At 35.6% G+C, this 21,996-nt stretch overlaps 1 protein-coding gene across 1 annotated transcript in view; it reads left to right on the forward strand.

Annotated features, from left to right (window-relative positions):
* The window catches only part of Marf (Mitochondrial assembly regulatory factor), an 82,062-nt gene extending 72,865 nt beyond the window's left edge, over nucleotides 1–9,197 (forward strand). Inside the window, exons 14-16 of the mRNA XM_089255907.1 lie at nucleotides 3,277–3,473; nucleotides 4,117–4,251; nucleotides 8,795–9,197. Of these exons, the coding sequence (XP_089112033.1) occupies nucleotides 3,277–3,473; nucleotides 4,117–4,251; nucleotides 8,795–8,864 (402 nt within the window). The 3' untranslated portion in view covers nucleotides 8,865–9,197. The remainder of the gene's footprint in view (nucleotides 1–3,276; nucleotides 3,474–4,116; nucleotides 4,252–8,794) is intronic.
* Nucleotides 9,198–21,996: the final 12,799 nt, after the last annotated feature.

Below are 21,996 nucleotides of genomic sequence, written 5' to 3' on the forward strand. Positions count from 1 at the left end.
TGAGTGTTAATTAAATCACCTTAAATAAATTTACCTTACCTTAAATCACCAATTTTGGAAAATAATGAGTGTCAAATTGCCAGACATCTTGACAATTTCCCAAAGTTTTTCTTCCATTTTAAAACAATTTCTTTCTGAGTAGTCAAATTGCCATATTTAACAATAGTTCAGCAATAATCACGCACTTAAAGTTAAGGAGGGGGAATCAATCATAAATCAATTTCTCTCTTCTGATTTGAATATAAATGGCAGCACCTGAACACATAACTCAGTTGTTGTTACCTTAAATCCTCTGAGGCTTTACAGTATAATAAAAATACAACACCACAACGTGCAACGAGGTGGCTGAAAAAAGATGTCCATTGCAAATATGTATTTCATATGTTTCTAAAATATAGCCACTCAATTAAAAGTGTAATATTGTATAAACTAAAACTATGATAAAATATAATACACTGCCCATAAAACAATGTATGGTTGTCTTATCTAAGAATCTTATTTCTTTTTGAACATGTCAATTATGTTGGAATTTACTACCTCCGGTGGTAAGCTATTCCATTTATTCACAACCCTATTAGAGAAAAACTTGCTGTGACACCACAACCTTGAATTTTCCTTTACCAATTGATATTAGTGCCCCCTTGTCAAAGCAGTCTATTGGTGATGTATTAACAATTCATGGTCGATCCTATTCATCCCATTGAAAATTGTAAAAAGCTTCAATCATGTTCTCCCCCCCCCCCTACACCCACATTCTTCCTATGTAAACATATTGAAGAAATCAAGTCTCTCTTCATAGCTCAAGCCTTGTCTACCAACCAGAGCACAAGTAGCTTTTCTCTGCACCCACTCAACCTAGTCTGTATTTCTCTGTACATAAGATTCTCCAAACTTTTACGGCATACTCCAGTCCAGGACGAACTAAGCCCCATAAAAGTGAAATAATCACTTTTAGAGAACGCAAAGAGATCTTTGCAAGAATGAAACTGAGTATTCACTTCACTTTTTTGACCACCGCTGAACAGTGTTAAGAAAACCCAAGCCACTGCTCAATAAAAATACCCAGATCTGTGATCCTAGTTGCAATCCGAAATAACAACCACTCAAATCATAAGTAAAATGTGGGAGTGCTGAGCTTTTGGTAATCTGATTTTCAGATACTTCAAAACCCTCCAAACCTTTGGTCAAGAGACTTATTTGTCTTAAGTTTTGAAGTGGAACCTTTTTAAAATGTGCTATTCATTATCTGTATTTAGAATATACAAAGGGGGAGGTGAGAAAAAATACAGATATTAAGAAATGTTTATGAAAGAAAAAATACCCATAAATAAATATGGAAGGGCCAATAGATGAATACATCAACCCAAAATTAAGAACAATAACAAAGAAATAAAGAACCATTTTAAAATGGTACTACAGTAGGACCCCGATTAGCTAAGCCTTGATTAACATAGTTTTGGGTTATCCAAAGCACTTTCAATGAATTAGTTTCAAAAATTTGGTACAGTAAAATATCTAAAAAAATTTCTGATTTAGCAACAAACTGTTTCACAGAATGCCTATGCCAGGTGTTTCAAAAAATGAATGATATCACCCTTTGTGTGAGGAACGGGCTGGTGAGACAAGTTTGTAAGACTGAACAAGACCAACACCTTTAATCAGATGCTCCCAAGCACCATGGTGCTCCCTGAAGCATTCAAGAGTGCTCTATGACAGAAAACACGGAAAGACCATATTTTTTAAAATTACTGTATGTAAAGTTGGCACAGTAACACAAGTTGATAGGATACTCGCCTAAAGTACCAATGGATATTTAGAGGTACTGCGAGTTTGATAGCTGGTTCGTCCATGTCAGAAACTTTCCTGATGCAGGGTACAACAGAAACAGTGATGGTATAACTACAGAAAAAGTTTGCTACCACAGAGAGTCCCTTACCAAGGGGTTAGCGCACCAAACTCTCTGTGAATATGGAAAGGCAAAATGTGTCAAATGCTGCCAGTTGGAATCTGCAATAAATTACGAGTCCTAGTCTAATTAGCCCTTGTGTGCAAAACATGACTGTGGTGGGACAAAAATGATCAAAGATATACATTGTGATTCATAATTCTGTTTGGAGTTTCGGAATGCTATAGTGGGAAAGCTATGATGAGTGCAGCAGAGGGGAGCCTTGCACTAAATAAGAAACAATTCAAGTTTATTTACAGACCTTAGGTGTTAAATGTGTGAACCCGTGCTCACACGGCATGCATCAATTCAATAATCCAGTTCTTGTCATACTCTCCTTAAAATGACATGATCCACAGTTTTGATAGCATGTGTGATCCGTCCATGCAGTTCTGCTGAACCACTCAACAAAGGGGGTACGATCACAAGATCTATGACATAGCCCCACTAGAAAGTTGCACAGTATTAAGTCCAGGAACGTCATTTGAACTTTTTCCAGGGGGGGGGGGGGGGCAAAGAACATGTACTCGATGCATGTATATACTGTATATACCATTTTTAGTGTATTTCCAAAAGCCGGGGGCAACAACGCCCTCCCCCCAAATGATGGCCCTGATGAAGTCCAGTGAGCGTGGAGCCATAGCATAAGAGAAACGTCATCTTTGGAAGCTCGTCCAATCCAACAACAAGGCAATTCAGCATTAAGGTACTCACTCATGATGAGTTGATTTCTTTTGGCTCCTCCTAAATTTTTTCCACACATTTCTTACTGTCTCTGCTTGTGGACCCGGCCGGCCACTTCGTTTCGCATCACACAAGCATCCTGTTTCTTTGCACTTGTTGTACCACACATGAACTGTCTCATCAGTGAGTGCCTCTGTTCGATATTTGATACGAAATTTCTGCTACACAAACACCACTGACTGCAATTCAGCAAATTCTAGCACAAAGTTTTTTGTTTGCCCGTGAATGCCATTTTAATTCACTTGCTACTCTCAGTCGAATGTGTACTGCCATCTACCAGCGACTGCTGTTATAAAAACTGTAAATACATTAGAGTATTTCATGTAACTTTATACCTGTATATTTATTTTATCTGTTTTCACAAGCATTTTTTTCCTCAAACATTTTACCATTATTAGAAAAACTTTCGTACAAATGTAATTTACACCATTTGTGGCTTTATTATATTACTTAATTCCTAATTTCTGTATCATACAAGTTATGTCTGGTCCATATTAGCTTGGATAATCAGGGGTCTACTATAGTTTGTTTAATAATAAATCTATTGAAATTGAACAATTGTGTGACACTGTTTTATGTAATTACAGTTGATGAGAGCTGTAGGTTGGAGGATTATTGCTTTGACATTAGGTCTGTATGGACTCTTGTACATATATGAGCGCCTGTCATGGACCAACAAAGCTAAGGAAAGGGCCTTGAAAAAGCAGTATGTTTCCCATGCAACCAGGAAGCTTCGTCTGATTGTTGACTTGACTAGTGCAAACTGCAGCCACCAAGTCCAGCAGTAAGTGATCTCATTGAAATGTATGCATACTGAATTATGGAAATTATGAGGCTCATTCATAATCACTTTTGGACAAAAACCACTTTTTAGGATTTTTCATAAACAACTATATACAGTCTATTCCGGCTAAAACGTTTTCCCACTTAATGTGACTTATTTTTAGGATCTCAACTCTAAGTAATTCTTATTAAGATTTCCCATTCAAAACATTTTCCCCCTTTACAATGTTTCTTCATGGTGGTTTTTAAAAAATGTTATAAGTGGGATCCACTGTATTTATCAATGATCTTTTCTACTGCAATGCCACCTATCAACTGTTTTTGTAACTATTTTTCTCTTTTAAAAAAATTCCTCATTCTGACAGTGAAAAGCCACACCTCAATAATTTCACCATTTTTTATGGGTCTTAAAAGTTTTTACTGGCTTTCGGCATACCCTGTATGAATTAGAGATCTGTAGTTATGAGTACCCAGTGGAAAAAAAAAACTCATCCAACTTGAATTTTGGTACTTTTAGAAATTTTGCATGATGTTTACCAGCATTCGAATGATAATGATAAATTATAGATTCATGCTGCCAGTTTTCTAATTAATATTATTTATTATTATTATTACTACCATGATACATATGACATTTATTTCAGAGAGCTATCAAGCACATTTGCTCGTTTGTGCCAACTTGTAGATGAAGTGACAATGGACATGCGTAACGAAATTGCACATATTGATGATGAACTTGCAAAACTGGATGAATCAAATGTTGCTTGCAGGACTTTAAGGTGATTTTGGCAAAATATTTGGCCAACTATCTCTCTTATTAGAACCAACCATTTATATGGTAGATTCTGTTAATTGAATCATGAAAAATGTTGTCATTTTGGTTTTGTTATCACTTTTATAAGGTATGGACATGCCTGATATCATAACATGGGGTAACATATAGGGTACAGTGAAATCTCATTACAATGATACTCAATGTAATGACGAGTCCCTCTACTATGATATTTTTCTGAGTCCTGTTTGGAAATATCTGTAGTCTAATGTTAACTGCTGCCTCTCGATATAATGATAATCCCTCTATGACAACTTTTTTTGTCCGCAGTGTATCATTGTATCTCTTTGTTTCAAGATTTCACTGTATTAAAACAAAATGTGTGTGTTTCTTCCTTCAATGTTTGGTCATTTTTTTTTTTTTTTGTTAACCAGATTCAGAGTTCTTTGACCAAAGGACTTTGTTATAGGATCTCTGGATCGTGAAAAAATAGTTTCAGAAAAAGCCGCAAATAAGTCTCTATTGCAGTGGTATGATTAAGCATTTTGCGACACCTGTTTTGTGCAAAAAAAAACAAAAAACACCTAAGCTGTCTTTTTTTTTTCACGCGAAACGGGACAATTTTTGATGATTGTGATAGTCAAAGCTGAAGTATCATATAGTTGCATTGAAAGTCGAATGTTTGGTTATAAAAATCTGTCAGGGTGGTTCATCCATTTTGTGTAAATTTTCCCATTAAAATTCATGCTTTTTGAATCCGGCAGCTAGCCATGTGTTAAAATGTAAACAAAACAATGCTTAAATGTCAGAGATATACGATTGTTGTTCCTGTAGTGCAACTGTCATGAAATTTGTCCTACAGGAATCAATAACCCTCCAAATCAATGATTTCCCAAATGTTGCTCAGAGAGATTGATCACGAGTCCAGTGAGATGTCTTGGGAATAAAATTATATTAGGAGTATTAGCATATTCACTCACGTAAATAGGGAGAATAGCATATAGGATGAGATATGATTTTTCGAGATCAAAGTAAGGAAAACAGGATTTATTTATGCAACTTTTTATTTCGTTTATTCACAGATTAGCGCATAAAATGCATATTGTATTGAGGAAAACAATCATGTGTTTACTGAATGGGTATCATCTTTAGTCCTTTTTGCCTCTTGCTCCAAAGCTTTACTACAACTTTCACTCTACAAATACAAATACAACGCCACAACAGGCAAATTGCCCAACGAGGTGGCTGACTTAAGAACATCATGGATCCCGAGCCATTTTTTGGAGGCCCTACCTACTACTGCTACACCGCACATGCACCCCGCCCACAACCCCCCCCCCCGCAGAACCCCCAACGAATCGGTACATGCGGGAATGTGCGTTTACGTGTAGTGAAACCTGATGTGAAGTTTTTGTTTCTCTGTAATGCTTGTTATGTATAGCATAGTCCTCTGATCCATTGAGTACATTTGAAATGAAGCATTTCCTGAATGATTTTTTGATACCAGCTGTAAAGGAACACTCCTCCACTCAACTGACGTTAACGTAGCTAGTTGTAAAGCATTGGCTTTGTTGGGGTAACTTCACAATCTTTGGCAGTAAGCCAGTCCTTGTACTGAAGATGGCTACACCAGCAAAACAAGAAACATGCACAACTCAGGCAACATAAATATGTTAAGACCACACATATTCATACGCAACATTCTGATATGTACAGATTTTTTAGAAATTCTGCAGAGGAATGTGTATGAAATACATGTATGGTTAAGTAGTAGTAGTCTGTGTGTGCAGTTTCTTCACGTGAACTTTATAATGATAAATTATTAAAAAATGCAACAAATCCTTTGCTCGCTCATATAGGACGGCCTAAGGTTTCGATGTAGTAAAAATTAAATAAAAGCCTTGTCCCTTAAATGTGAATAAATACAGTATAGAGTTATAATGCCTGAAGAGTGTATCACAACACTCTTATGCGCTGCATAAATTGTCACCTTTCTTTTAAAAAAATCAAGCTCAAGTAATTAATAGATTTAAGAAAAGAAATAAAAGACGAACTAGTGACAGCAATGTCAATTTTAACAATGAGGGGTGAGAAACCCATAAATGATCAGTGACGCAGAAGAGGTTTATACAAATTTCTTTTGCTCTTGAATAAGCCTAACATTTAAATGAAGTTACCTTACTTCCAATCTTGTACATTGGAGAGTTGAACATTCCCTTTGTGAATTCTGTTGGCATGATTGTTGAAAACACCTGGTGATAGCTGTATGAATTTCTACGTGTAAGGAGCCATTCAGCATCGATTGAGGGGAGAGAAGAGTTTTGGATCTGCTGACTTTTGATGACGAGGGGGGGGGGGTTATTTGATGCTTACGCCATCAACCACCCTTTATAAAAATATGAAATATTCTTAATGGCATCTTTACTGAGTGTACCAGAACCTTTCCCTAGCTTGTTTTGTGGGCACCTGAACCAATATTTTCCCTATTGATAAGTCCTCTATATAGCCACTTCAGTGACCTCTAAATTTTCATCGATCCTTTAAGTGATCTGGAACTGTGCCGCACGTCACTCAAATGATCAGTAAATATGCTGCGGATCAGTTAAGTAATCTGGTAATATGCCGCGGGTAACTTGAGTGATATAGAACTGCATTGTACGCTGCTTAAGTGCTCTAAAACTGTGACACGTCACTTAAGGGATCTCTAAATGTGCCAAGGATCGCTCAAGTGTTCTGAGATCATGCTGCAGGTCATTTAAATCATCTATGAATATGCCACGAGTCTACTTGAATGATCTGATAATGTGTCACTGGCCACTTAAGTGATCTGTAAATTTGTCATTTAGTTCATTTTTACAAAATTGGGTTTGGCATGGCTGGCCACATCAGATAACCCTGAGGAGCACATTTGGGCCGCAGGCGATGGGTTAAGCATATATGGCTTAGAGCAGTGTTTCTCAACCTTTTTTTGGCCATGGTCCCCTTTGAACCAGATTTTTTTTCTCGTGGCTCCTCTGCCCTACACAAAGTTTTCAACCCTCATTTAGAAGCAAGATCCTTTATATGTATTGAATTGATTTTTTCAGTGAATTTATACTGAATGAAAATTTTGCACATAAGATTGCCTCCAGATCACTGGCCTAGAGTTTACTAAGCTCCCCACTAGTTCGAGTTCTATTCAGGGCCGTCTCAACATCATGGACGCCTTGGGCAAAGTGATGCTATGTGGTAGTCCCATACTTAGCTGGAAATAAACAGCCTACATATTTTCTACTGATTTTCAAAATTTATTGTACTATGCAAAATATATGGTGGGGTCACTTATGGACATGAGACCCCCGGGCATGACCCCTCATGAGTGGGACTGACAGCTGCAGCTAGGGGCCTGATATGGTTTTCATCATTTGCAAAATGTAGGTGGTGAGGCCCGGGTGGTTTTATGCCCTATAAGGCGGCTCCGGTTTTATGGGTGGTTTTGTTGGATTCTGTAAGTGTATAGTCACTAATATAAAAGCTTTATTTCTTCACATCTTAATATTTTTTCTCAGCTCTCTGCAGCCCTCCCAACCACCTCTCATGGCATTTTCTTCTGTGGCCCCCTTGAAGTATCCCAGTACCATTAGGGGGGCCATGTGACCCCCCGGTTGAGAACCACTGGCTTAGAGGGCAGAGTTGCAATGAATTTCTTAAAGAGAGTTTTAGTAAATTTCTTAAAGAGAGTTTTAGTAAATTTCTTAAAGAGAGTTTTAGTAAATTTCTTAAAGAGAGTTTTAGTAAATTTCTTAAAGAGAGTTTTAGTAAATTTCTTAAAGAGAGTTTTAGTAAATTTCTTAAAGAGAGTTTTAGTAAATTTCTTAAAGAGAGTTTTAGTAAATTTCTTAAAGAGAGTTTTAGTAAATTTCTTAAAGAGAGTTTTAGTAAATTTCTTAAAGAGAGTTTTAGTAAATTTCTTAAAGAGAGTTTCAGTTCTTAGCCTTCAAATAGCAGTGAAATTAACAGAAAGTTGTTATAATAATAACATATAAAGGTGTTCTTTCGATATTTTAGTTTTTTTTAAATATTTCTTGCATAAAAAAATTAATTTTTGATTGTCTGAGGGGCATGGGGATGTTAGTGTCCATGCCCCCTGGGTGTGTGTGTCTGATCCCAATGTGCATTAGGAGGTTGAGTTGACAAAATTTTGCTGACAAGGGGGTAGTGGTCAGAAATGGAAGAAAATTCTGCCGATGTAATACTTAAATGGCCCCTAATAGCTAACTTGCTTGAAGAAAGTGGGAGTATGTTTTGGAACAATTCATTGAGTTATGCTATAGTCTCTCCTTACCCTATACTTTGGTAAGGAGTACATTATATACAGGATATATGTTAGAATCCTAAAATAAATTCCTAGGAAAAAATATCAATTTTTTTCAGCTGAGAAATATGTTGTGTATTCGATTCGGATAAGCCTAAATACGATGTATGTCATTTTGAGTAAAAATACCATCTATCTTCTATTTTCTGTTCTTTGAAGTGTTTTAATTTAATTTTTTTTTTTCCTTCTGTATCAGAAATAAGGCAGCTTATCTATGCAGTGAATTGGAGACCTTTACAGACCAGTACTTGATGTACAGAGAATGAAGTTTCTTTGTTGTGATGACAGAACTCTGTGAACACGTATTTCTTCCTGATTGGTGGATATTTATTAGATTCTTCTTCGACGCGAGTCTGTTTTTCTCTTTGCTGCTAATTAAGAGGTTTTAATATTTTTTGTTTTGTTTGTTTGCTGTGGACATATATGTTGTGACTGTAGTATAGCTGTGCAGATTAGATGTACTGTTACCACTGGTTACATATATTTCATTTTGTAAATTTTGTTAGTGTGTGATTAGTTTCTCTGTTGATTTTTTTTCTTCTGTGGTGATTTATAATTGTAGAAAAGCAAGATTAAAAAGAGATGGAAGAGATCTAAAATTGATTATAGAAGCAAATGATGAATGTCTTCTTTTTTCTGAATTTTTAATAGACCAGTGATGTAAGGTATTTCAAAAGGCATTGAACATAATTAGAAATAGGTGATCATTTGTTTGATGTCTTTGACAATACAGTCAAACTCGATTGTAATGACCTTGGATTTTTTTATCATCAGTAATTGGTGGTCTGGGTTGATTCCCATAAAGAATTATGTCAATGAACCTCGTTTATAATGCTGAAGAGAACGCCACAACCTCTTATATAATGACACTTTATTCATCATTAATTATGTTTACCCAAAAAATTCTTGGAATTATAGAACTCGTCACATTGAGACAATGTTTGCCTGTTCTCTATTGATGCCTATCGGGGGAAAAAAGATTTATTATATGTTTGATGCTCCCACTTGCTCATTGACGACTCATATGTTGCACATTTCAGTGTTTTCTGGAATATTTCTCTTCCTGATTTTTTGTATATATAAGAATGCCCTGTGTTTTCAACAAAGCTCACTTCAATTCATAATCTTTGCTAGAATCAGGGATGTACTTAACATAATTTATTAATTATAATATGATAATGCCCACAAATCTAAATATTTATCATACATATTTTTTGTGAAATACATTTTAATTTACTGTAGACGTGCTGTAGCACTGTATTTTGCTCCAAGGGTTAATTAAAAGCACAAATTTTGCAGACAATTCACAACATTATTCTCAGGGATTGCAGATATTCTGTATTTATGATTCTAATTTCCCATATTTTTATTGATCAGATATGATCACTCTAATCATCATAAAATAACAACTTCATGACAGTATGTGATTGCATCGGATTATATTTATTAGCAGAAAGTTCTTGAAAATGATAACCTCACTTGCAATGACACATTTTAGTTATAACAAATTTTCACTGAATCTTGGATGTAATTATAACCGAGTTTAACTGTATATGGTGAAAGTGATAAATCTATTTTCTATATAAGGTGAATTTTGAAGTATTGGTAGATGTTTTTCCTTTGTCTTTTATGAAGAAAGTGTTATTAGTGTGTTATAAAAATTAAAATGTATTAAGTTAAAGTGCAAGTTTTAGATGCTCTAAATCAGGGGTTCTTAACCTTTTGTGCCAATGAGATGAAAGTTGGGGACTGCTTTTGTCAATAATATGAGAGTTATGGATCTCTTTAAAGAATAATGTTCAGCATATGATAATGCAAAAACGATATGGCAATTGTTTTCTCATCTGTGAGCTCACTGACCCAAAAGACTCTCTGAGGATCCCTAGTTGAGAACCACTGCTCTGAATCATTGATTGTCTGCCCAAACTTGTTTGCCCCACCAACCCTGTAAAAAAGATTTTAGAAAAATTATCCCCCTTTCTAAAACTACTTATATGCCTGGTTAGTTCCAGAGCTCTCCATCTATAGAGGGGCAATATTGTCAACATTAGGATCTTCTTAGAATCCTACAACTGCATTTTTCTTAAGAGTTATAAATTCTTTGGAGATACAGTAGAATTTTGATTGACCCTCCTTCATTCGGACTCTGTTAACATCAATTTCCCTAGTGATAATTTTTTCCTTCACAATGTTGAAGGTTCATCATTAAGGTTCAAATCATCTTTCTTTGCCCAAAACTCTCCTAATCATCATAATGAAAGCCAAGAAACTTTGCAAAGGCAAATAAATTGAAAGTTCCTCTGAGGAATTGTGGGGGTGAAGCAACAAGAACATTGTTAGGATATCGTCTTATCGCTGAGAGAGAAATGTATAAGTGAGAAGGTGTATGAGTGAGAAATCACTATAAATTCAATAAAAATTTGTATAGATGACTGAACCTTTGAATAGATGAATATTCAGTTATCTGAAAATTACGATTTACAGACTTATGCTCATGCTAATTATATCAGGTAATCAAGTTTTTTCTGTATTTGTCTGTAATTACAGGGAAACCTTGATACCACTATACTCTGTGGGCCAATAAAAAATATTGTTGTAGAAAAGTTATCATGATCGAGAAGTAGCATTATTACCAGTCACTTTCAAATTTATGCTGTTGGAATCTCTTCCAAACTGGCATTGCTATTGCTACCATGAAATGCATGTGCGAGTGTTTATTCACAGTAAAAAATTCTAATTGATTATTTGATGCCAGTAAGTTGTTCCACCCTGTAGTCTACCATACAACATTTTCGTGTAATACACAAAAAGTAACTTTATGGAAATTTCATCGACATTTTTAAAGGGCAGATAGTGCAAAATTCTAATGCTATTAGACACTCTCGAAAGAACAAAAACTGGTGAGGAATTTAAAAATATATTGAAGTTGGTTTTGAGCAAAGTATAAAAAATATTCTAGTAACAGTTTTGAAGCTTCAAAAAATATTGTAGGGGGATTATCATAGTAAAGGATATTGTTTCATTGAGAGGAGTTTATCATTAAGCTATAGGCAATTCCAAATACTGTTTCAAAAATATCATTGTAGAGGGATTTATGATTGTATCGAGTATCTCGTTGTAGTTGAGATTTCACCAATTTAAAGAAGGCTTTTCCCATACTGTGTTAATAGCTGTTTAAAGGAAATGTTTGCACTTTTCCCTTTTTAGATGGTAGAACTAAAAAGGCTATTGAGTTTGAAGAGCAAAGCTGCATATATATATATACACAAGAATAATTTCCAGTCCAAAAAATACAGCCTATAAAAGGGATGGTGTTTTAACGAGTACAGACTTCATTGTATACAAACCCAGTCTTATGTCACTGAGCAATTTTTTTTCTTCAAGTTTCAGCTCTACTTTACCCTTCAAACGATTTTTTTCAAAATTTCCCTGATATTTGCATCGTAACTGCCACAGTGGAAATCATTTAACCTACTAGAAATTGCCAACCGTGATCAAGAAGAATATTTTTTCATATAATTGTGCTGCGATAAATGTTTTCCCCTCTGAAGTATAAGAATAATAATTCTAAAAAAAACAAGGAAGATAAATCTCTTTTCTATCATTTATTCTGTACACATATTTCTATACAACTTCAAAAAAAATGGGGTGAAGTCTCTCTCTTGTTATCTAATTTTGCTTTGTACAAAAGTTGACTCCACCCACTGGCAGTTGATTGACAGGATGGGGGGGGGGGGGGAGGAAAACACATTATCAAATAAAGCTCTGCACTAGCTTGGCTCAGAATTGCTAAAATGAGAGGGTTTTAAAATGACGAGATAATTCAGGATTGCCTCTGTAAAGGTTAAGCAATCATCACCAAACATTTGAAGGAACTCTCATTGCATAGTTCTCAGTTTGCTTAATGCGAAGTGTTTCGCATGAAATATGTGCTACTGTAGTCAGTCAGTGATGTTTCATTGTTCGCTAAGACAGGGTTCCTATAGAAACCTGGAAAGTCAGAAATGAAAAATGGTCAGAGAAAATGTAAGATATCTGAAAAAAAAGTCAGTGGAAAAGTTTTGTGAAGGGGAGAAAGCTGAAACTCTAAAAACCAAAAATTGAAATTGGGAAGGCCAAGATTTTGAATTATTTATTTTTTCCCAAGTTTAGGTCCGGGAAATGATCAAGCAGATTTTGCTGAAAAGTGCTATGAATGACTCTTCCCATAAACCCTTGTGAGTGGTATTACCTACTCAAAAATGGATAAAATTAAATTCTTCATCCTGCAGAAGTGAAAAATTATTCTGTGCAGAGAAGAAGGATCATATCATTCATTTTATATTTATAGTGTCAAACTTGGATTTTGCCCTTATAAAAACGGGTTCTAGATCAGTGTTCAGCCTTTTTACAGCTGTGGACGAGTGAAAGGTGTTGGAATATTTCTTGGACTGGATGGATATGGGAGAAATAATTTATGGACCTGCAATAAATTAATGAATTGGAGAAATAATTTGCAGATCAGCAGGAAATAAATAAGTGTAAGGAAAATTTGAGGACTGGCAACAAATAAATGAATGAGAGAAAATATTTGCAGACCAGCAAAAAACGTTGATTAAAAATAAAGAAGAAAATATTTGCGAACCGGCAAAATATAAATGAATGGAAGAAAGTATTTGCAATATAAAAATATTCTGGAGTAAAAATGAACAGGAGAAATAATTTGCAGACCTGCTATTGGGCAAAAATGCTTCGTGGACTAGTGTTGGTTGAGAAGAACACTGTTTTATAGATAGTGAATGTAGTCAAAAACCATTTTGTGTTAAGATAGGGAGCAGGAAGTCACATATGTTTTCCTCTATTTGTATATGTTATGATCCATGTCAGAAGTCTGGCATCTTCATGAATTGACGAGCAACTGGTAGATTACTCCCCCAAAGATGTCTGTGTCTGAAGTACGAACAGTGTATATGAATGTAGGCAACATTGTGAAGATGCTAAACTTCAGAATTAGAAGTAGCATATATATCTCGAACGATTGCTTCCCTTCATTGTTCACACCACTCAAATGATTTATTCCAGGTGGGGTTGGCAGGGTGAATGCTCATTGAAAATAAATAAATGGTGTGTGTAGTTGAGTTATATTTTAAATACTGTAGAGTGTTAGATTCATCGACAGACTGCAAGAAAAATCTCAAAACTTTGTTGTGATGCTGTTTATGTATATATGTATATTTTCCAATTTTAATTTAATTGTGAATGAAAATTTGTGTGCTGGGGTATACTGTTTAATTTCATTATTCACTGTATATTATTGTGTGTACAAACACAAATTTTGATGTATCAGTGTAAAATTGTGATTATACATAGAATCCAAAGATTCGAAAGTGTTATAAAATATTTAGATTTAAAGTATAGATCATTATTCATGGTGGAGTATTTGTATATCGAAACTAATCATTATAATTCTTACTATTTGTTTTAGTCATTTACTTGCTAGTCTTAGGAGTATACTCTTCCTATAAGTATGTTATTGGCAGTGTCTTTTGTTCTTGACTAAATGCTGGTTTATTTTAGTCCGAAGTATTCTGTATTTTTAAAATGGCCAACCCACACTAAATGATCCAAATTAAAATTTATTTTTTATTTTATTCATATAAAGATGAGTTATAGGATTGCTTTGCTTAGAGTAGTTTTTGTTAATACTGATCCAAATAAGAACGTGTAACTTTTCACGAAGAATTCAGTTGATGCATGGTGTGTTGAAAACTGGAAGTATTGACTCATTTTTTTTTAAATATTCTTTCTTATTGTGTTAGATATGCTGGTCATGCACCTGTATATATTTCATGTGTAGAAATGATAGCTTTTTTGGAAAATTTAATTAATTAATTGTTGATGATTAAATTGCATGATGTAAGCTGGGAGTGGGAGGTTTTTGATCTTTCAGATATTTGCGGGCTAAAAAGGCATTTTTCATGAAGCCTGAGCGATTAGTCATACCTTTATATCAAGATTCACACAGTGGCATCATAATGGGTGGGTCCGACAGGGCCCAGAGCCCCTATACTATTAGAGAGAATCTAATTTATTAGGATATTATTTTTTTATCAAATACAAATCTTCATTTATTCTGGAAATATTTCTTTTAATAGCTCTGGAATCAATAACGCAGGAAATATTTTTAATTTTTTCTGGAAATATTTTTAATTTGTTCTGGAAATATTTATTTCCGTATTTCTGTAAATTGCATTAATTTCGGAAATATTTCTTCAATTTTTATTCAAAAATTTATGGAAATTTTTCTTTGAATAATTCTGAGAAAATATTTCTATAATATTCTTTTTTTTTCAATCATTCTGTAAATATTTCTGTAATTCGGTATATTTCTCTATCGATTTCTTTCAATAATTATGAAATTATTCTTATTAATTCAGAAATAATTTTCCATCAATTTTTGCAGCAATCTGAAATTATTTCTTTTGCTAGTTCTGATCTGTAATTATGTAAGTTTTTCTTGGTGGCCATTGCAAAAATCTTCAGGGGCTATGCATTGAAGATCCCTTATGTATGCAATGTTTGCATTTAGAGTTCCTTGTAAAGCAGAGACCACACTTATGTCAGCCTGGCCCAATACATCCAAGGTTGGTCATGGGCGAGTCGTGTCCTGCTCCACCATTGGCAATGCTCATCAAATGTTGGGGGTTGGAAGGTATTGGAAGGATGGTCGAAGAGAATAACAAGGACCTTCCACCTTTCACTCCAAGTCAAAAGAATCACCTTTCTTTCCGATCTTTCAATCCATCTGGCCACACAGTGGTTGAAAAACACACAATCACAATACAGGGAGCATTGGCGTAAGCAAAGGGGGGTTGTGGGGTTCTAACCTTCCCCCCCCCCCTTGAGCCAAGATTATAGTGTTATTTTGCAGGAAAAAAATGTGAACCCATCTCTTTCCCCCCCCCCCCCCCCCCCAAGAAGGAAAACTAATCTGAAAAACCCCTTCGAGAAAATTCTGCGTACGCCTATGACGGAGTGTTTTGGAAGCAAATATTCACCAAGGAACATTAGCAGCCAGGCCATGATACTGGTGCTGCAATGTAGCGGGAAGGGGGCGGAAAGGTTAGGCAAACATTGGAAGCAGATATTTGCAAAGTACTATTGAACGAGGCTGGACATAAGTGTGGCCCCAGCTTGATACTAGGTTAAGGGCTAATATCTCAGAAGGGACAGCCCAAGCTTTGCCTGGACTGACAGCTTGATATTAGGATGGCTCATCCGCTATCTTTGTGCAGAAGTGGGACGCCATTGTTATCGCTATAGCCAATCGCTGTTCCTCATCCTGCTTTTTTTTTCTGCAATTAGACATCACATGCTTGTGCCAAATTTCCCATTTTCCTGATTATTTATCAACACTAATATTAAACGACGGATCAGCATTGTGCCGACATGAGTTTGAGCATATTTCTGAACTGGTTAGGTGGGCATGTTTGCAACTGATGATGGAGCGACATTCAAAAAAGTGTTGAACCGCACATCCCCCTCCAGGTATATATATTATTGTCAAAGCCTAAAGTGTGACCAATTCCCGACGGGGCCGACCACTTAGTGAATTGGCCAAAAAGCCAAATTGCACAAATGATTCGGACTTTGGCCGACCATTTTGTAAAGTGGCTGGAGATCCTTGGCCAAAGCTTGATGTGTTGATGTAAGACGACCGGTAGGAGCCAAATACATTTTTTTAATCGCCAACGTGTGATACATGTCTATGCATAGCAGCTGTATTGGATTGGATCCATGAAGAGTGAAAAAAATTGAAGTTTGAGAGAAAAAACTATAAAAATAATTATATAAACATATATACAGTTTTTTACCAAATTTGGGAGAAAAAAAATTATTGCATCGTAACAGTGGTTTGATGGATTGCCATAACTAACGTGCGCATAACTATCACGAAACAATATGCCAACTTGAGGATGATCTCGAATCATCTTTTGTTTTTGATTTTGGCCAGGGATCACCGGCCACTTTGCAAACCGGTCGGCCCCGTCGCGAATTGACCAATTTCGGGCTTCTACACCAATGTATATAGCAGATGAGAATAATTGTGGTTTTTTTCTTATGTTTTGAGAATTATTTTTGTATGAACTTCTCATCACAGGATTATCTTATTGATTTTTTTAGGGGGGGGGGGGGATTATTTCAATTTTTTTTTTTGAATGATTTATGAATTGGATCGGTTACAGCGAAGATTCTTGGCATGACCATCTCCACGAGGTGTTTGTGATTATCACTTCTTTCTTGGTTACAATACTCATATTTTCTTTGGCGATGGTTGATTGGTGAAAACGGGTTTGATTTAGTATAATTGATCACCATTGAGTGGTCATTAAGTTAGTAACCTTTCGCTAAACCAAAGAACCAAAGACTTTTTTACTGTGCAATAATTCAGTTTGTATTGAGTACGTTTTGACATTTAAATCCGTAGATAATATCTAAAACTGTAACGACTTTTCACAATTTTGTGCTGATTACTATATATCAAGAGCGTGTGTAGATCTGACTATTAGTTGTGATGACAGACAAGATATACATATTCGATTATCTATCGATTGATCCTCAGTTTATAGTGTTCATATATTTTGACGAATTAAAGAGTTGTTGTGGTATTGGATGTGAATTCTTTTGTTTTTTACCTGCGTTTTTGTTTATTAATTTTACTGGTCAGCTATATAACCCGGCATTTTTATAAAAATGTCCCGTTTTTTCAACGAAGCACATTTGAATTTTCATTCTTCATCGAAGTCAAGGATTAAAATCATTTTTATAACTTATAAAGCTATATATATATAAAATTGATTTTCTGTTCAAATCTACGATTTTAGATCGATCGATCGCCAAATTTTCCATGTATACCAAACGGGACCCGACTTGAACGACAGGCTAGTTTAAAAGTTTGTCAGACCTGGGCAAATGGGCAAAAAAAACTGTCGAGCAACAATGCTTTTTCGGCCTCATCACTTTCGGAATGTTTATTTTGGTTATCGTGGTTCCCTAGTAATGCGTTTCAGACGTGTATATGCCTTTACAATGGTTTGTCACTCCTTTAATGCTGCTGCCTATATATTTACAATAGTTATGCTTTTATAATGGTTTTTGTCACTTTTCCTATCCTCCCAGTAATGAGGCTTTTTGAATAGACGTCATAATCAGCATCACTTTGAGAGTCAGGCTAAGTATTACGTCATCATTGATGGGGGAGAGGGGTTTCCGATTTGCTGACTTTTGATGACAAGGGGGAGGGTTTGGATAATGCTTACGTCATCAACCACCCTGTATGAAAATATGAATTAGGATTCAGAGGGGGCAGAGCTGATGACGGAATTTTGCTGACGGGGGGGGGGGGGGTGTCAAAAATGGCTAAAATTTTGCTTACGTAATACTTGAACGGCCCCTTATCCCCATAGAAATCAGTGTCAAAATTCCCGATTTTACTGTAGTAATGCCGAAATTTCATGGGGTTTTCCGCCACATCCATAATTTTAAAAATTCGTTCGCATAGACATACGAAGCCCGGAAAATTAAATATGAGGTAATTAGCCGTACCCATGGCCCCCACATCCTGTAACGGGGTCCGTAGGCTGGGAATCTTTTGCGGGCCCTCTTGGTCAGACTTTTAACGGGCCCCTTCTGTAGCTAATTTATAGCGTGAAAAAACAAAAAAATGATGATCGTCCCGGGCCCTGTCAGCCCCCCCCCCCCCATGTGGGGGCCATGGCCGGACCTACTTTTGAGTTGGATATCCATGCAATAATATGATTTCAACTTATTTACATCTTCTCAAGCATGAAAATTATGTATCCGTATTGTCTTTTGATATTCAACTGCATAAATTCATATAGTTTAGGATGTTTTAAAATTAATTATGGGTCCGTAAAAAGTATATCGAAAAAATTCCACAGCTTTAATTAAGCATTTTTTGAAGCAGAAACAGGCAGAAATAGATAACTTGAAGTTCACGGTGGGGGGGGGGGATTCGAAATATCTAGCGCCTATCAAAAAGAAAAAAAACTATTCATTGCTACGTTTCTTTAATGTAGATTTGTTTCGTTTCATGAGTTACGCAGGAAGTCGCCATATTGGTTAACTTAGACACGGTTTGATGTCCATCAAAGAAAGAAGGATATCACGTGATCCAAAAAAAGCAGGGTGTTATAGCAAATAGTCTATACATATATAATTAATTTTCTGTGTGTGTGTGTATATGTTCTCTATATAAATCTACAATTTTAGACCGCTCGCGTCAAATTTTGTATATATACGAAACACAGGGCTCCCACTCGTCCTACTTTTCCTACTTTTTGGTAAAATGCCCTACTTTCTCGGTTTTGTCCTACTTCCTGGTTTTTGTCCTTTTTTACCAAAAATCCAATCGACAAAATTTGTGTAATTGATTTCAATTGAGCAGGAAACTATTTATATATTGCCAAATATTACAAATGTTGGAGAATGCAATTAATGATTCTGCCAAAGCAGAAATTGTATCATTTTTAAGGTAATTTGGAGGAGGGACGGGGGGGGGGGTGTATGTGGACCATTTGGTTGATTAATTTTTCATTTGCTTAGTTTAAGGGTTCAACAAGTATAGTAGTCATTAAAAACTTCTGTCTGTATGGAAAAATGATTTTGTATTTATTACTTCATGGTCTTGGATAGTAACTAACATTCGTCATTCAAAATTATGGTGCAAATAGGTGAAACAACAGTTTGCATTTCAAAGCAGTTGGATACATAGGCGTATTCTAGGTTTGGTGATTCTGATGCTACCAAATAGCATTCAGTTGTCTTCTGTATTTTTAAGGCATGAAGAGGCATAAACAATATTTACAATGCTCAGCAAAGAACTAGAAATGGAAGTGCTTCATTTGTCAGAAATGATTACACTGGTATTGAACAGTAAAATGTAAACAAAACAGTAAAATTTAAAAATGATGAACAACGCAGTAAAACTATCTGGCTCACCTTGCCTTATTTATGTCGGATCTTGTAATCTACACGTTTTGCATTGTGCTTTCGAAAGTGGTCTCGAAGGTGCCTCATTCTTAAAAAACTTACGTCTTCGAAATTTGCTGTACCTTGTCGAAGAGAGTTGACAAGCTCTTCACTTTGGAAGACTCCAAAAAAGAATGTAATATATATGAGGAGAGACAGCAAAGAATTATCTATGGTTGCTAGTGCACTGTTTTAGCCAAAAATTGGTTTTGTAACCAAGTCATTTGTCACTTTGTTTTGGCTTGACTGAAATAGTGCTAGGGGAAAAAAAAGTTAATTAAAAATTAATTTTTTCTTTAAATTATTTAATTTTTTTTTTTTTGCAAAAAAAATGTTTTTTTTTTAAAATTTTTTTTCTATTATGCTATGATTATGTTGTCTAAGGGGGTTACCCTCCCCCATCCTACTTTTTAGCCCTGCGTTTTCCTACTTTTTCTCATTTTTTGAGTGGGAGCCCTGGAAACATGACCCGGATTGAACGATAGGCTACTTTAAAATTTCGTCAGACCTGGGCAAATGCCCGAAATGGGCAACAATGGTTCCTGGGCTTCAATCACTTTCGGAATGTTTAGCAAGTTATACGTTTATTGGTCAGCTTGACCATATTTTCTCGTTAATTTTCTCATATTAATTCTGTGGTGTTTGGTCAAAGCATGATATCTTGCTTTGCTAATAATAACTTATTAGATGCGAGATAAATACACAAATACGTGCGTACTGCTAAACAACATGCTGATGTATGATATTTTCATTTGTATTTGCGCGTATGCTTTATTTTTAAATGACAATTAAAATGCTTATATAGGGTGGGCAAAAAGTCCGTAGAAACTTTAAAAATGAATAAAAACAGGAAAAATAACCGAAATAAAAACTATTTGCAAGGTTAGCATCGCTAAGGTCACGGGAATTTTTTTAAGGCAGGAAAAGAAATAACTCAAAAACAGCAGATAGGTAGTGCTGGTGGAAATATGCAAATGAGACGGTTATTAGAACTTGCTCGTCTAATCCACAACCGTTGTAAATCGTGTATGTGGACCTGCTGCACTCTGTCGCTGCTGGATTTGTGACTCGCCTGCAATGTGTTATCCGCTGTGGTGGTGGTCATGTGGAACACATACTGCTGTAATAAACGATTTGGAGGCATTCTGTTCGTTATTTGAGTATCTTTTCTTTGACTTGTGTACGTCATCACCACCTGACGGCTGTTTTTTAGTTATTTTTTCCCCGTCTTAAAAAAATTTCCCTGACCTTGCGATGCTAACACTGCAAACCGTTTTTAAGTTATTTTTCCGGCTTTTATGAATTTTTGAAGTTTCTACGAACTTTTTGCCCGACCTGTATTTCAAAAATGTGATTTTGGGGTTATGTTCTGACCAAACACCACAGAGAGAATTATGCCTCAAGCAGTTTTTCTCAACCAGTCAAACCGGGCCGTGAGTAATTCCCTGTTTCATTTTACCTCATCTATATTCCATTTGTCGTGTGTATGGCTGGACCTTCCTCCTCCCACAAAAAAGAAATCAACCGGGCCGCGGGCTTCCGAAGGTTGAGAACCCCTGTTCAAAAGTCAATGATTGCAGAGATATTCCTATGGAAGAACAATTTGAATCATACTGTAAAGCAGTGTTTCCAAATCTTTTGATGTCGCGGACCCTCTATAGCAGCGGTTCTCAACCAGTGCTCCGCGGAGCCCTTGGGGCTCCATGGGCACTTCCCAGGGGCTCCGCGGCCACTCGAGAATAATAAAATAAATCAATAAATTTCATAAACAAAAAAAAAGAGTCCTAAAGGGTACCGCCATATAAATAATGTACGAAAAAGAGCTCCGCCATAGAAATTATTCACTGAAAAGGGCTCCGCGAGTCAGAAAAGGTTGAGAACGGCTGCTCTATAGTGAAGGTCAATTTCGACCCCACCCCCATAAAATCCAAAATGTAATTTTTTTTATAATTTGCACATCATGAAAACATTGAAGTGGTGTCACACAATTTCACATCACTAAATGCACTTCCTTTCACTAATTTTTCTTTATACTAAATTACATATACTATATAATATATATACTATACTATACTATACTATATACTATATACTAAATTAAAATTCTCTTTATACCACTTTCTAATTTTACTTCTTTGTACTAATTTCTTTCATTAATCAAAAATTTTCTTCGTTTCTGGATTTTCATCAATCCCATAGTTTTGCTAATTTTTTTTTGTGTTAATTTACATTCAGTTGTGTGTATATATTTTCTTATGGATATTTTTTGGTATCCCTGAGTATTTTGAGAAAAACCGTATGATTTTTTCGACTCCTATTCCACTTTAACTCTCAAAATACATAAAATCGGAGCTAAAGAGAGCCTCC

Source organism: Pholcus phalangioides, unplaced genomic scaffold, assembly GCF_987345545.1.
Source record: "Pholcus phalangioides strain wild (caught in Gottingen) unplaced genomic scaffold, Ppha-v1.0 ptg000172l_1, whole genome shotgun sequence".
NCBI classification, from domain to species: domain Eukaryota; kingdom Metazoa; phylum Arthropoda; class Arachnida; order Araneae; family Pholcidae; genus Pholcus; species Pholcus phalangioides.